General features: G+C 58.4%; 3 protein-coding genes across 11 annotated transcripts in view; 2 read left to right on the top strand and 1 right to left on the bottom strand.

Annotated features, from left to right (window-relative positions):
• Window positions 1–1114: 1114 nt before the first annotated feature.
• TMEM210 (transmembrane protein 210) lies at window positions 1115–2494 on the top strand. The gene is made up of 4 exons (XM_060199426.1): window positions 1115–1202; window positions 1369–1504; window positions 1727–1753; window positions 1852–2494. The coding sequence occupies exons 1-4, from the start codon at window positions 1115–1117 to the stop codon at window positions 2060–2062; spliced, it is 462 nt and encodes a 153-aa protein (XP_060055409.1). The 3' UTR covers window positions 2063–2494.
• An 81-nt stretch (window positions 2495–2575) lies between these two features.
• On the top strand, window positions 2576–4060 carry LRRC26 (leucine rich repeat containing 26). The gene is made up of 2 exons (XM_007521554.3): window positions 2576–3578; window positions 3666–4060. Exons 1-2 carry the CDS (start codon window positions 2834–2836, stop codon window positions 3980–3982), a joined length of 1062 nt encoding a protein of 353 aa, XP_007521616.3. The 5' UTR covers window positions 2576–2833; the 3' UTR covers window positions 3983–4060.
• A 7-nt stretch (window positions 4061–4067) lies between these two features.
• GRIN1 (glutamate ionotropic receptor NMDA type subunit 1) overlaps window positions 4068–15344 on the bottom strand; it is a 36788-nt gene continuing 25511 nt past the window's right edge. For 2 of the 9 annotated variants that reach the window (XM_007521481.3, XM_007521484.3), the window contains 14 exons: window positions 14513–14657; window positions 14332–14415; window positions 12127–12268; window positions 11888–12015; window positions 11492–11656; window positions 11292–11410; window positions 11060–11172; window positions 10833–10981; window positions 10573–10730; window positions 8979–9140; window positions 8694–8803; window positions 8450–8595; window positions 7173–7283; window positions 4068–5304 (listed from right to left, as the gene is read on the bottom strand). In XM_007521481.3, coding sequence (XP_007521543.1) covers window positions 5188–5304; window positions 7173–7283; window positions 8450–8595; window positions 8694–8803; window positions 8979–9140; window positions 10573–10730; window positions 10833–10981; window positions 11060–11172; window positions 11292–11410; window positions 11492–11656; window positions 11888–12015; window positions 12127–12268; window positions 14332–14415; window positions 14513–14657 — 1849 coding nt within the window. In that variant the 3' untranslated portion in view covers window positions 4068–5187. The remainder of the gene's footprint in view (window positions 5305–7172; window positions 7284–8449; window positions 8596–8693; window positions 8804–8978; window positions 9141–10572; window positions 10731–10832; window positions 10982–11059; window positions 11173–11291; window positions 11411–11491; window positions 11657–11887; window positions 12016–12126; window positions 12269–14331; window positions 14416–14512; window positions 14658–15344) is intronic. The other 7 variants (XM_007521482.3, XM_007521485.3, XM_016187460.2 and 4 more) reach the window with 4 other exon arrangements.

Genomic DNA, 15344 nt, shown 5'->3' with positions numbered 1-15344 from the left:
ATAAGAGATAAAGCCTCTTGAGTCATAGCAATACAGAAGTGTGCTAGGAGCTCCAACTGTCCCTGAGGACCCTATGGGGGAGGTGCCAATGGACCAGGGCTGACTGGGGGGCAAGACTGCACCCTCCCCCATGGGGTGAGCCAGGGACAGGACATTTCCTCCTGCTTTGGGGGCTTTGCTCTGCTGGTCCTTAGAAGATGAGGGCGAGCAGGGAGGAGGTACAGGCTAGCATAGGCCATCCTATACAGTACCCCCCTCTGGCAGAACTTGATAATGGGTGGGGTGGAGGGAGGTGGCAGAGGAGAATAACATATATCTATTGTCTGCCTACTTCCAAGCCTTCTACTTGGTGGGGTAAGGGTAGGGGTGGAATCTGTGGGCAGTGACTCATTTTGGGTGATGGGGTCCTCCTAGAGGTTGAAATGACCAGTATGAGGTTCTGTCCATGTTCCTGTCTTGGGGGGAAGGCATGAGTCACAGCAAGGTGACAGTAAGCAGGGCCTGAGACTCACACTTGGATTTCCATGACACCAGTAGCTCTGAGCTACTGAGAAGAAATTAAGCCTGGGGGTGGAGGGTAGATGCAAACAGACTCTCATGCCTGATGCTCCAAAGTCCCATGTTCAATCCCCCCCCCCGCACTACCATAATTAAAAAAATAAAATCAATAAAAAAGAAATTAAGCCTGGGTGTGGTCTGGGAGGTGGCACAGTGGATAAAGCATTGGATTCTTAACCAAGAGGTCCTGAGTTTGATCCCCGGCAGCACATGCACCAGAGTGATGTCTGGTTCTTTCTCTCCTATCTTTCTCATGAATAAATAAATTCTTTACTAAAAAAAAAAAAAGAAAGAAAGAGAGAAATTAAGCCTGGGATGCCTGCCATGGAGCTCCCCCAGGGCAACACATGTGAGTTCCCCCAAGATTAGCAGCCCACCCTCTCCTCTGTCTTCCTGCCTACTCCATCTGCCTGAGACTCCTTGAATCTGTATCCACCAACAAGTGAAACAGGCCCTGCCCCCACACTCTCACCCTCCCTGCGTTACAGCCCTACTGTGAGGTCAGCACCTTCCAACAAGTTCCGTCCACAGGTGTGCATGGGCCTGGGGGCTGGACATGGCTCCCTGTTCCCAGCTGGACTCCTGCCTGCTTGGGAGTCCCCTTGGCCTGATATGTCTTTCCCTTTCGCTCCTTCCTGCTGCAGGTGCCTACTCCTGCCCCCAAGCCTTACCCGGGTCAGGGAGCTTCCCTGGTCCAGGCTGGCCAGGCACACCCCTGTCCTTCTGGTGGCTTCTGGGATGGGGGTGAGCCTGGGGCTCCTCACCAGTAGGTGACATCAGCTCCTCGGCTGCCTGGGCTTGTCTCTGCAGCTGGAACCAACTGTGACTGCAACCTCGGCCTCAGCCATGAGGCTCTCATTGCCCTGATCGTGGTGCTGGCAGGCATCAGTGCCAGCTGCTTCTGTGCCCTTGTCATCGTGACAGTTGGCATCTTTCAAGCCAAGGGGTGTGTGAGCCCTGGGCCCAGGGAGGTGGGTGAGGACCATGAGGCCACACTTCCCGCTCTGGCCATGCTATCCTGCCAGGAAAGGAACCACTTGGGAGTGGTGTGGGGGGTGGGTGTCACCAGACTTCCAAAGTGTGGACTGGGAGCAGGTGGAGAACACTTCTGAGCCCCAAGCAGCCAGCCCACTGTTCTCAGAGTCACACCCACCTTTGTTCCCTACAGTGAACCGTGCTCTCCAAACCAGAACAGGTGAGTGCCTACAGGATGGCCCTGCCTGGGAAGTGTGGTTCACAGGGAGTGAGCTGGGGCTCCCACCTAGGCACAGCCTGACTCACCTGCGTCTGCAGGATGGAGGGCAACTTTGGGGTCCAGGAAGATCACACAGACCTGCCCACTGTGCAAGTGGAGTCCCATCTCATGGACCCCGAGCTGGAAGTGTCTGAGATGCCATCCGTGGAAGAGCAAGACCTGATGACCACAGAATCCATGGCTACCTCTGAGGTGTCGAGTGACCTGCCGCCCCCACCTCCACCTCCACCACCACCACCACCTCAGTAGGGCTTTGGGCAATGGGAGGGGGGGGTTGGATTAAATACTATTTAGTGGTTCTGCGAGGTCCTCTCTGCCAGCAGCATCAAGGGCTGGGGGAGCCTGCCAGGCCCTGGATCTGCACAACAGAAGCCTGCTGTCCACACTCCTAGGGAGGAAGCCACTGTATGGTATGTGTGTGTCTCCTTTCTGACCTTGGTCCAACTGCTGCTGTGCTGGAGGACACTCTGTCTTTGTTCTGGGCCCTGCCTGTCCCACTGCCACTCCCCTGAAATGGAGGAGATTCCAGAGGAAACCGATTTGACAACCACGCCTCTATTTCACCTTGAGTTACCCTTAGAGGACACAGCAGACTACTCTGCCTGCTCTGTCCCAGGGGCACCCATACATAGTCTGTAGCCTGGATCATCCATCACCCAAAGACAGAGGGAACTGTCACTACATGGTGGCCAGTGTGTCTGTGTATGTGTCACTTTGCTGAGCCTAAGATGACAGCGATGTTTGCGAGAGGAGCTGTGGCCATTTATCTATATGGCATCACTGAGTTATTGGGTGCAGGGATGCTAGGTCCAGCTCCTCCGGTCTTGGTAGAGTGTGAGGTGAGGTGGGGGTAGGGTGGGTGTCTTCTCAATGCCACCGGTGATTCAGAGCCAAGAGGAACCTGGAGCTCTAGGACCGGTGGCTGGCAGCACCCTGAGCTGGCTCCGCGCCCGGCCCCCGCCCTGGGCGCGGGACCAGCAGTGGGGCCGGAACTGAGCCGGAGAGTTAATATTTGTGCGAATGCCGCAGAGACAGGCAGGCTCGGAGCCGTGTAGGACACAGGTCTTCCAGGGGGGTCTTGCCGCTGCCCTCATGCGGTGCCTTTTCTTTCTCTCGCGGCTAACGCCGCCCCTGCTGCTGTTGCTCCTGTGCCCGCTGCCTGTGCGGGCCCAGGCTCCCACCGCGTCCGCCCCCTCGGGAACGCCGGGCGCCCAGGGCTGCCCCGAGGCGTGCGCGTGCACGGCGGGCGGCCAGGCCAACTGCTCAGGGCGCGCGCTGCCCGTCGTGCCCGCGGGCTTGAGTTGGCACGTGCGCAGGCTGCTGCTGGACCACAACCGCGTGCGCGCGCTGCCGCCCGGTGCTTTCGTGGGCGCGGGCGCGCTGCTGCGCCTGGATCTGCGTGAGAACGGGCTGCGCTGGGTGCACGCGCGGGCCTTCTGGGGGCTGTCGGCACTGCAGTGTCTCGACCTTGGCGCCAACCAGCTGGAGGCGCTGGCGCCTGGCACCTTCGCGCAGCTGCGCGCGCTGCGAAACCTCTCGCTCGCAGACAACAGGCTGGCGCGCCTGGAGCCCGCGACACTGGGGGCGCTCCCGCTGCTGCGCGCGCTCAGTCTGCAGAACAACGAGTTGTCGGAGCTGGCGCCCGGCGTGCTGGCCGACCTGCCCGCGCTAGGCGCGCTCGGTCTGCGCGGCAACCCCTGGGCCTGCGGGTGCGCGCTGCGCCCCCTGTGCGCCTGGCTGCGCAGGCACCCGCGGCCCGCGCCAGGTGAACCCTCGGGACGCGGGCAGGCCGGCGGGATCGGGCGCGCGCGGTCTCTACTGCCGCCGCCTAACCCGCGCCCGTGTCCCGCAGAAACCGAGGCGCTGCTCTGCGTGTCGCCAGGTCGCTTGACGCTCAGCCCCCTGGCTGCCTTCCCCGACTCCGCCTTTAGTCACTGCACGCAGCCGCTCGCCGCCCGCGACCTGGTGGTGATCTGCTCGCTTGGGCCCGTCTCCTTCCTCGCCAGCCTGGCCGCCTGCCTGGCTCTGGGCTCCGTGCTCGCCGCCTGGCGTGCCCGCCGCCGCCGCCGCTCCGCTGCCCGCCGCCCCCCGAGGAGACCTCCGGACCCCGGATCTGCCCCGGCATCGCCCGCGGACCTCGGGAGAGTCGCCGCCTGTGCCCGAACTTGAGCCGGCGCGCTGGCCTCCGACCTTCCCCGCCCTGCTGCCCCTTCATGTTCCTCCCTGTAGTCGAACAAGTGACACAGACGAAACGTTCACGACATTCCTTTAAGCATCACCACTGCACACACCGGTCGGGGAGCGGCGCGCCCCGGCCGCGGGCGGAGGGGCAGCACGGGACACACCGGCCACTCGGGGAAGGCACGCGCTCAGACACGGGAAACTGGGCCTGTACATGGCGGCGGGCAGGTCGCACCCGGAAAGTGGAGCGGGCGGAAAGTGCTGACGTCCCGAGCCAGCATTTAGGGGAGCCCTGCCCCGGGCCGCACGCTCTGCCCACTGAGTCAAGGTCGGTCGGAGGCAGGACGCCCCAGGAGGCAACTGCCAGCTAGGGCCCAGAGTCTGCTTGAAGGACAGGCAGGGCCAGCTCGTGGTGGGGTCAGGTGGGAGAAGGGCGTGGGGGAGCCAACATAGGGGGGTAGCTGAGGCTGCGGAGTAGCTGGAAGAGGGGAGACCCAGCCAGCTGGGGCCGTGGGCCCTCACTGTGGTGCTGGTCACTGCTGGGGGTGGTCGGGGCTTCAGTTTTCGCTGAGCCCCTCAGCTTGGGGCCTGATATGCCCCTACTCCCCACTGCTCAGAGCCCCCAGGGCCCTGCCTCTGCCGGAGCGCCTGCAGCCCTGCCCAGCCAGCTCAGCTCTGGTCCATCTGCAGCCGCTCTGGTCAGCGCCTCAGTCCAGCAGGGGCTGCCCGCCAGGCAGCCAGCGGACGGATGGATGGGAGGCCCAGGGTGGGCAGTCTCTGGGGCGGGTGGGCTTCCCTCAGGCCTTCCCGAGCAGCAGGACCCATCAGTGTCCTTGGCCGGGCTAACTGGGCAGGTGGGCGCCTCCGGGGGCCTCATACCACGGTGCTGACCGAGGGATCTGAGAGGTTGAGCGGGCCCGTGATATCAGTGGGATGATACTGCTGCAAAATAGAAATACACAGACAAGGCAGCCCGTTAACCCCGATGCTCGGGGGCACGCGCAGGGCCAGGACTGGTGGACCGGCCAGCCAGCCGGCCGGCGGGTGTGCGGGCGCAGCCTGGGGGAGGCTGGGGGGCGCTCCTCCCCCTGACCCCATGGTGCTCCGGGACTCTGCGTGGGCCAGGCCGCTGTCCCGTCCGTCTGTCTGTCTGTCTGCGGGGGAGGGGGGCAGAGGAGGGCGGGCAGGGCGTCTCAGCTCTCCCTATGACGGGCACACATCTGCAGCTGGCCCTCCTCCCTCTCAATAGCGCGTCGCGGCAGCACCGTGTCTTTTTGGTTTTGCAAAGCGCCGCGTCCACCCCCGGTGCTCTATAAATAAGAACCAACAATCAATACCCGCTGGCCCCGCCGGCCGCCAGGGACCCCAGCCCTGAGTGCCCAGTGCCACCCTGGCCCAGACTGGCCACAGGACAGGGGCAGAGGCTCTCAGCAGCTGGACCAACCCCACCCTCCCAACAAAGCCCCCCACCCAGACCTCCCTCTGAGCAGGCAGGCATCCAGCCCAAATCAGGGTGGGAGCTGGGCTGCCCTTCCCCCCACCACCCCCCTTCCAGCTGGCAGTGTCCCCAGTCACCCTAACAGGTAGGGTCAGCCCCAGATACTACCAAGGCTGACCTGGGGAATGGTCCCTGGTGCCCAGGGAGGCTTGGGCAAGGAGTCTCCTAGGGTTGTGTCCCCAGAAAGGTATGGTGAGGGGCTCTTGCCACATCCCGACCAGCTAAGGGGTATGCGTGTCTGCTGCGGCCAGGGTGCAGAGGATTCAGAAAGGGTCCCATCACCTGTATGGATTTTGAGCTCCCCTTTTAGCTGTCTGCTTCTCTCTCCCCACCCCCCCACCCCCATGCTCCTTGCTTTTCCCCTGCTCCTCTCAGATCCAATGCCCACCCTCCTCTTCCCACATTTCTGGCAGGACCCCTGACTCAGTGATCCAGGACTGTACTACCAGCTCCGGGCCCTCTGTCTCCACCTGTCCTCCTGTGGCAGCTTCCTTTGCAGGAAATTGAGTGACCAGCTCTCATGCCCTTTTGGGGGCATCATTTAGGTAGGTGGGTTTGCCCTGGACTCTCCTGCCTGTGTCTTGACCCCAAACACAGGGGGAGACAGGCTGCAACCCTGTTGTCGCTTTGGAGCATGAGCCCCTGCAGAGTGAGGCAGCTTCTGAATTGGGGGGCTTCTGGATCAAGGTCTGTGCTAATTCTCTGGGAGGCACTAAGTCTGCATGGGGGGCTTTGGTCTGAAGTGTAGATATCCATGTGGAGGCAAGCAGCCCAAGGTGGAAGGGTGGGTGGAGGGAGGGGTTCTGGCAGAAGGCCTGGTATTGACAGTGGCTTTTGGGACCTGGCTGGGGTTAGGAGCTGGGGTACTGCTCTCCATGGAGGCCTCCCCTGTCTGGTTGCCTTGGTATCCAAGGCTGCAAAGCCCACAGCTTCCAAGGCCACCCCACTTATTCTCAGGCCTCCCTGGGGGCTGTTGGCCCACCTCCCACAGGGCCCCAGTTCAGCTTGGGGTGGGACACACCCCCTCTGGTTCCACCCCATCCCCCAGCTGACAGTCCCCAGGTGGCCAGGGGCCTGTTCCAACTTTGGGCCCCAGCTGTCCACCAAGATGGAGCCAGGCCCGGCCCCCAGACCCGGCCCACACAGAGACCACATGGAGGGGGTGTAACAGGCATGGCTCTGGTGAGACACGTGAGACAGGTGTCTGGGGGCGGGGCTGGCGGCCAGACAGACGGACGGATGGGACATTACAGCCACCCTTTGTGGTCATTGCAGGGGAGGGGAGGCTCCTCCAGGGAGGCTGAGTGACGGATATAACAGAGGTAGGTGGCCTCCTGATGAGAGACGCCCAGGACAGGACGGCTCTGAGTTCTGGGGGTCCTGGGCATGGCCCCCAGGTGGTGAGGCTGACCAACACATGACAGCTTCCAGATGGCGCGTGGCATCATGGCGTGGGGCAGACTGATGCAGACACATGGGGAAGGCCGCCAGGGCCAGCAGGAGAAAGGACCGAAAGGCCCAGAGATTTGAAGAGAAGCCCTTGTGTGCTGGCGAATAGAGATGGCCACAGTGGTCGGAGGGTGGGATGGTGCGGGAGGAGGACGCCTGATGCACGGGACACAGACACGGAGGGTGGGCGAGAGAAGAGTGGGAGACGGGGACTGGGCGTCTTCCCCTTACCGTGTCTTTGGAGGACCTACGTCTCTTGAAGCTGGAAGCCAGGGTGGAGGTGATAGCCCTAAATGTGGCTTTCTTTTTAGGGTCGGGCTCTGCTCTACCACTCTTTCTATCCTAAAATGAATATGTATAAGTGATTAGACGCTAAGCGTGGGGTCACACCTGCCCTCGCCTGCTCTTTGGGGGCCGCTGCCCGGCCTGGCCGGCCACTTGGGCCCTTGATTCTGCCTGCTGCCTGTATTGGATGGACGGACTGACATCAGGACATGTGCAGGTGGCCTCTGCTCCTGCCTGGTCTCCAGCCTGACCTTGTTTGCGCTGGGGCTGTGCTCGGGGGTCCCATCTGGCTCTCTTCCAAGGAGATCCGCCTGGCTCCTGGGTGGCCCTGCTTACAGGTGTCCCAAGGGGGAGGAGCCCCCTTCCAGCCATACTGAGCCCCAAGGGGGCACAACAAGGCCAGGAGGGAGTGGGAGGGGGGCTGACGGCTGGTGGTGAGATGGAATTGGAGTGACAGGTGGATGGAGGCAGCTGCCAGGAGCCTGGCCTCTGGACTGAGGGCCAGAATGACCCTGAGCCCACCAGTGAGAGCAGAGACCAGGTCCCAAGAGCAAGAGTGGACAGATGAGAGCAGTGGGGCTCCGGCAACACTGCCCCTGTATGGCTGCCCTCTACAACGCCAGCTTCATCCCAGGACACAGACTCTGGGGAGGCACCCAGAGAAAGAGAAGAGATGGAGCACACCAGAGAGGGACTGTAGGTGCAAGTCAGTGGCCAGCATGGACCCCACCATCCACCTTTCTGGTGTAGTCAGTTCCCTGATGGGAGCGAGTTCCCATAGAGCGGCCTAGGGGTTCCCAGCATCAGACTGGGTTATGGAGCACAGGACACAGCAGGGCAGAAGGGAAGGGTGTCTGGAGAGGTACAAGGAGGGGCGGTGGAGTGCAGAATGCATCTTGAACTCACGTGCTACACCCCAGAGGGTCCCTGTCTTACCCTACCTCAGTTTGCCTTCCTATAGGATGGGCACCGGCGGGTGACTCTGGAGACAGAGGAGCCAGGCAGAGGTTCGGAGCAGGGTGCGTGGCCTCCCTGGACCCGGTTTTGCAGTGGAGGCCACCCACAGGTGGACCCCACCAACGCTGCCCCTGGCTGTGGCTCCTAGCTCCAGTCCTGCCCACACGGGCTCCCAGGCGCCAAAGCCAGTGCTTCGGCCCATGGGATGGAGGGCCAGGGCCAGGCCGGGCCATGGGCACCAGGCCTCAGAGGGTGTCCTACCCTACCTGCAGGTTCTTCCTCCACACGTTCACTGCAGCAAAGGCCAGCTGCATTTGCTTCCGTCGGGCATCCTTGTGCCGCTTGTAGGCAATTTCGATGAAGATCAGGAATATCCCTGCCACGATGCCTCCAGCCACCAGCATGAAGACCCCTGGGGGTTAGGGCCCAGCACTTCAGCCATTGGCTGACCAGGCTGTGGCTACCCAGACCCAGAAGAGATGCTGAGGGGATGGGGGTAGGGGCACCTACCTGCCATGTTCTCAAAGGTGAGGGTGGCGGGGGCATTGCTTCGGGAGTCACACTCTTGATACCGAACCCAAGTCTTGTCCAGGTCTTCCATGAAGCCATTCTCATGAGACCTGGGCAGGAATTAGGGACTGTGGCTCTGTGCGTGGGGAGGGAGGTCCTACAGGGACACGTCTGTTGGGTGGAACCTGACCCAAGTGGATGGAGCCTTGTATGGATGTGGGTGATAGGTCTGGCCTTGTCAGGGCTCCAGCATGGGGGAAAGCAGCTGAGGTGAGACCCACTCACTTAAGGATGGACAAGGAGACATTCTGTTTCCAGGGACTGTCCTTGCGCATGCCGATACCAAAGCCCGAGCGGAAGAACAGTTCGCCTGTAGTCACCAGGTCACACTTCTGTGAGGCCTCAAACTCCAGCACCGCTGAGTCCCAGATGAAGGCATGAAGCTTGCTGGGGGAGGGGCAGGGTCACAGAAGCTTCCATCAGTTTTTCTGCTGTCCTGGAGATCTTCCTGTCCTATCTGACTGACTCATGCCCTGTCCAAACACTGTGACATTATTATTATTATTATTATTATTATTATTATATTTTGTTTATTTGCTACCAGGATAATAGCTGGGGGCTCCATGCTGCAAGATTACACCACGCTTGGCAGACTTTTCCTCTTCTTTCTTTAAAAAAATGTTTAATTATTATTTATTTTCCCTTTTGTTGCCCTTGTTTTTTATTATTATTGTTGTTATTATTGTTGTTGATGTCTTCATTGTTGGATAGGACAGACAGAAATGGAGAGAGGAGGGGAAGACAGAGAGGGGGAGAGAAAGATAGACACCTGCAAACCTGCTTCATTGCCTGTGAAACCACTTCTCTGAAGGTGGGAAGCCAGGGGCTTGAACCGGGATCCTTACGCCGGTCCTTGTGCTCTGCACCATATGGCTTAACCCACTGCGTTACCACCCGACCTCCTTCATTTATTCTTTAAATTTATTTATTTATTTATTTATTTATAATTTTTGTTTTTTAGCTCCAGGGTTATCACTGGGGCTCAGTGCCTGCACTACAGATCCACTGCTCCTGGAGGCTATTTTCCCCCTTTTGTTGCCTTTGTTTTATCACTGTTGTAGTTATTATTGTTCTTGTAACTGATGTTGTTGTTGTTGGATAGGACAGACAGAAATGGACAGAGGAGGGGAGGACAGAGAGGGGGAGAAAAACACCTGCAGACCTGCTTCACTGCTCATGAAGTGACCCCCCCTGCAGGTGGGGAGCTGGGGGTTCGAACTGGGATCCTTACACTGGTCCTTGCATTTCGTGCCATGTGCACTTAGCCCGCTGCACTACTGCCTGGAGCCTATTCTTTAAATTTATTTATTAACGGATAGTGAAATTGAGAGGGGAGGGGGAAATAAAGAGGCGGGGAGATAAAGAGGCAGAGAGACATCTGCAGCTCTACTTCACCATTCATGAAGCTTTCCCCTGCAGGTGGGGACCAGGGGCTGAACCCAGGTCCCAGAGCACTATAGTGTGTGCGCTTAATCAGGTGCTCCACCACCTGGCCCCTTCTTTTTATTTTTTGAGACAGCACATGAGAGACAGAGAAGTAGAAATACAGAGAGGAGAGATAACACAGCCACCCCCCACTGTTAATGAAGCTTCCCCTTTGCATGAGGCTCCTATGTAGTGGCCAGGGATTTGAACCCAGGTCCTCTAAGCATGATAGAGTGTGCACTGTACCAAGTGAGCCATCTCCTGGCCCTCTGTCAGTTTATCTTGCATAGGTGGACATGTCCCTCCCCACCTCCTCCAGCCAGGTGCCCCCACCACTCCCTTGACACCTCTCACTGGCACCCACGACCAGGTACCCCCACGCAGTGCCCCTTACTTGTCCCGCACAGCTTGGATGGCCTCGGCTGCGCTCTCGTAGTTGTGCTTCTCCATATGCCGGTACATGGTGCTCAGCTCCACCTGCCTCCGGAAGTAGATGTCCACAGAGCTCTGCTTCACTGTCGCATAGATGAACTTGTCTGAGGGATTCCTTAGCTGTGAGTGAGAATGCGGGGTTCCAGGTTTCTTCTCAACCTAATGCAGGCCAATTCACTCCGACCTCCAGCTTCCCCCCCCCCCAGCAGGACCAGGCCTCACCCTGGGGTCGTTGATGCCAGTGATACGCTCCTCTGGCCGGTCTAACACCAGGAAGGCCGCCAGATTGGCGGTGTAAGAAGCCACGATGATCATGGCAAAGCCGGCCCACACCATGCCCAAGATACGTGCAGAGAAACTTCTGGGGGCACCTGCGGGGCAGCGGGTGGTTAGCTGGGGCCGGAGTGCAGGTTGTTTGGGGTAAACATGATGCCCCTATTTGACCGCACCTTCTCCGATGCCGGAGTTCAGAAGGACCCCCCAAGAGAACCACATGGCTGAAGACAGGGTCAGCGCGTCCTCCTCTTCCTCTTCGCTGTTCACCTTGAAGCGGCCGAAGGGGCTATGGGGTGCAGAGTGCGGGTGGGAGAGGGCGGGAGAGGCAGCCTGGCACGTCCCTCGTCTGGCTCCGCCCATTCAGCCCAACCTGCTGGTGGAGTCTGACCCCCAAACGGCTCTCACCTGAAGCGGTCCAGCAAGTACAGCATCACGGCCACCACGTGCACGGACAGCCCCACCAGCAGCCACAGCGTGCTCTGGAAAGGCTGCATGAACGAATCCAGCGTGCTCCGGGGGATCTCCTGCAGGTGGACAGGCCGTCAGCACCGCTCGCATTCTCCCGGGGAGCCCCCACCCCCCGTCCCTGTCATGCCCCTGCCCACCTTCTTGACCAGAATAGTCAGACCCTGGTACTTAAAAGGCTTGGAGAACTCAATATACTGTGCGCGCTCATTGTTGATAGTCAGTGGCGCTACGATCATGTCCGCTTGCCCGCTGAGCAGCTCCCCCATCATCCCGTTCCACTCCTTCTTATTGCTGTTGTTCACCTGCGAGAAGGCGCAGACACCTTGGGCCCCACGCCTAAGCCTAAGACAGGCTTCACCCAGCCCTTCGCCTACCGCAGACCCCCATGCTGACCACGCCCACCTAAGTAGACCACGCCCACTGCAGACATCGCCCCGCCGGCCTCAAAGATCATTGGATCAGCCACTGGCAGGCCCCCGCCCACCATCTCTCTGTCCTCGCCCTGTGGGGGCCTCACAGTGAGCCTCTCCTACCCTCTCCTGAGTGCCGAACTTTCCATCCGCCACCAGGTGCACCTCGTAGGTGAAGTTCATGGTACGCGCCAGCTTGATAAGCAAGTCGATGCAGAAGCCATAGCAGCACTGGGGTACAGTGTGTCGGGCTGGGTGGCGGGACATGTGCGGTAACCGGGGGTTCGGGGCTGTGCCCCTACCAGGGCCCCCCTACCACCCCCAGCACCCCCGCCCCCATTCCAGGCCAGCCCTGCACTCACAGCTGCCGGGTGATGTGTCATTGGGCCCAGTGCAGATCACCTTCTTGACCGGGTCGCCATTGACCGTGGACTCCTCCTTGCACGTGCCGTCGCTCAGTGTGGGTTTCACGTACACGAAGGGCTCCTGATGGATCGTCACAATCTGGGAGAGAGGGCAATGAGGGACAACCAAGCTGGACTGAGAAGCCTTGAGTGACCCTTGAGTCCCTCTACATTTCCAATGTCACCCCTTCCACCTCTGCCCATCTCAGAACCCCTGTTCATCTTCCTCCTTGCCTTCAACTCAGCATCCTGCTCCTGCTGTCCTTGAGCGCTACTCCCCCCCCCCCCCGCTCCCGCCCCCCCCCCCCGCCTCCAAACACACACTGATATCTCCCCCAGAATCTGCACAGGATCCGAAACCCAAATGGGCCATCCTGTCTTCCCATCTGGCAGTGGCTCGAGGCCTCCTCAGCCTTCCTTTCTTCCCTCTTCCCAACTGATGCTTCATCTCTTCCACAGCCTGCCTCCTCAACCCTGGGGGCTTTGGGGGTAAGACTCCTAAGGGAGTACTCCCTGCTCTTTGGAGAGCTGCAGTCTGGCAGTGGGGGACAGTAGGGCAAAAGGGGCTGAACTGAACACAGGCCCATGCGAGGCGTGGTGGTACTGGAGGTGCTGGAGTGAAGCCTGCAGAGGTGGGCAGGGATTGTGTGAGAGACAGCCTGTTTTTTTCTCTTTTTTAAAATATTTATTTATTTATTTATTCCCCTTTGTTGCCCTTGCTGTTTTATTGTAGTTATTGTTGTTATTGACATCATCGTTGTTGGACAGGACAGAGAAATGGAGAGAGGAGGGGAAGACAGAGAGGGGGAGAGAAAGATAGACACCTGCAGACCTGCTTCACCGCTTAAGAAGCGACTCCCCTGCAGGTGGGGAGCCGGGCATCAAACAGGGATTCTTATGCCAGTCCTTGCGCTTTGCGCCACCTGTGCTTAACCCGCTGCGCTATCGCCCGACTCCCGGCAGCCTCTGTTTTGGACATGGGTACATGAGCCTGCAGGGATGGGTGATCCAAACTTTTACTGGGAGGGTAACATTTTTTTTTTTTTTTGCTTTTGTCCCTCCCCCAGAGACTGGGGGGGGGGGTTCCTTGTAGGAATCTGTTTGCTTTCTAAAAATTCATTATTGTTTTCTTTTATACATGCAATATATGTTTATACTTTGAAAAATCATTGAGGCCAGAAGTATGTTGTGAAACTTGGCTGTCAGTATTTGGCTATTACTTTCAACCTTGTCAACATGAGGGCTCAGAACTGCAGGGAGAGGCCATGTTGGCTTTGGGAAACCCCATGCTGCCTATTGTGTGGGAAGTGCTGACAAATGGGCCTAGGCAGTGGGCTCCCAAAACAGTCAGGGCTCACAGGAGAACCTAAGGGTAATACGAGAAGGTTGTGGGGCACAGTACAGACTGTCCATGCCTTTGGTGATCTAAGACACAGGATCAATGTGATGTGGGAGCAAGTGTCAGAGGGCCTGGAAGACTGGGTTGCTCAGGGACAAGCTCATAGCAGCAGATAGGAGGCAGGTCAAGGGAGAGGGATGTGAGCATGGGGCCATCCAGCGAGGCATGCTTACAGGTGTAAGGAAACAGTCCTGAAGGGGATCTCACCATGAGGAATACTAGGGAGAAGGAATAATCATGGCAGGACACTGTCAAGAGTGGGGTTGAGGGGACCTAGAGGAAGGTGAAGGTGACATCTCCAGGACTAGATTCAGAGCAGAATGTGATGAATTCCACAGAGTGATCACCTATCTGTACCTCCTGTTCCCCATCAGCCTATCCCAGGGGAGTCCCTAGCAGAATCTGGCTTCCCAGACTTACATGGGCTGGGTTGGGAGAGAGCCCAGCAGGCTTTTTTTTTTTTTTTTTTTTTTTTTACCAGAGCACTGCTCAGCTCTGGCTTATGGTGGTATGGTGGTGCTGGGGGATTGAACCTGGGATTTTTGGAGCCTTAGGCATGAAAGTCTCTTTGCATAACCATTATGCTATCTCCCCCACCCCCCTGCAACCTATGCTGTACCTTCCACCTGTCTTCCTCCTTTTCTGCCCATCCTGATGCCAGACATGTGCCATAGCACATTCTCATTCCTTCAGTCACTTTCACTGGTCATACTGTCCCCTCCTCTGAGCCCAAAGCCTGGAAAGAGTCTGGGTGGAGACCCCACCTTCAACCTGGTGGACATCTGGTACCCTCGAGGCTTCTCCGTCTCCCCGCCTGGCCAGATAATCTTCCTGTCGTTGGGAATGACCTGGGGGTGGGAGTATGAGATGGAGGGTGGCCATGCAGGGGTCTTGGCCCCAGGACCCTAAGGCCCCAGCCCCCACCCCCTCATGACCCCCACCTACATGGGTGCCGTTGTAGATGCCTACTTGCACCAGCTTGCGGTTCTGCAGGTTCATGATGCTGTAATTGGCAAATTTCCGGTCCCCATCCTCATTGAACTCCACACGACCAGTGACCCCATCTGCATACTTGGAAGACATCAGCACCCTGGAAAGGGCAGCAAGGATTAGCCTGCTAAGGAACACTCCTTCCCAGCCATCCAAGCAGCCTGCACCTTGCCTTCTATGCCAACCAGGAGGGAGGACCCACAACACGCATGCACATGTGCTGCCTGTTTATGAATTGTGTGTGCTGTTGCTGTGAGTACCATGGACAGTAGCTCTGCACACACTACTCTGTGTATGGTGAGGTTTGGTGATGGGTGGGCCTGCCCAGCCCAAGGTAGAATGGTGTTTAGGATGCTGTGAGTTACCTTTGCTCCACTGGGGGCCAGTTACTTGGTCTCTGGAACTCAGTCAGCCCTAACTCTCTACAGGTGTCACCCTGACCTGTGTTTCTGGAGCCTCGCATTCCCTGCCTGCTGCAGGAGTCTCTTCCTATGGGTTAGAAGCTTCCCTGAGAAGTGGAGTTGGGTGGCTGAGTTGGATGCAATGTTTAAAAGGTGTGTGGCGGGGAGGGGGCTGGCCAGTGGCATATCTGCTTGAGTACACACATTAGTATGCACAAGGACCTAGGTTCAAGTCACCAGTCCCCACCTGCAGGGTGAAAACTTTATGAATATAGGAGCAGTACTGCAGGTCTCTCTCTCTTAAAATATTTTATTTATTTATTAATGAGAAAGATGGGAGAAGAGAAAGAAAGGACCAGATATCACTCTGGTACATGTGCTTTCAG

This window comes from Erinaceus europaeus, chromosome 10, assembly GCF_950295315.1.
Source record: "Erinaceus europaeus chromosome 10, mEriEur2.1, whole genome shotgun sequence".
In the NCBI taxonomy this organism is placed as follows: Eukaryota; Metazoa; Chordata; class Mammalia; order Eulipotyphla; family Erinaceidae; genus Erinaceus; species Erinaceus europaeus.
This window is presented reverse-complemented; position numbering and strand designations above follow the sequence as displayed.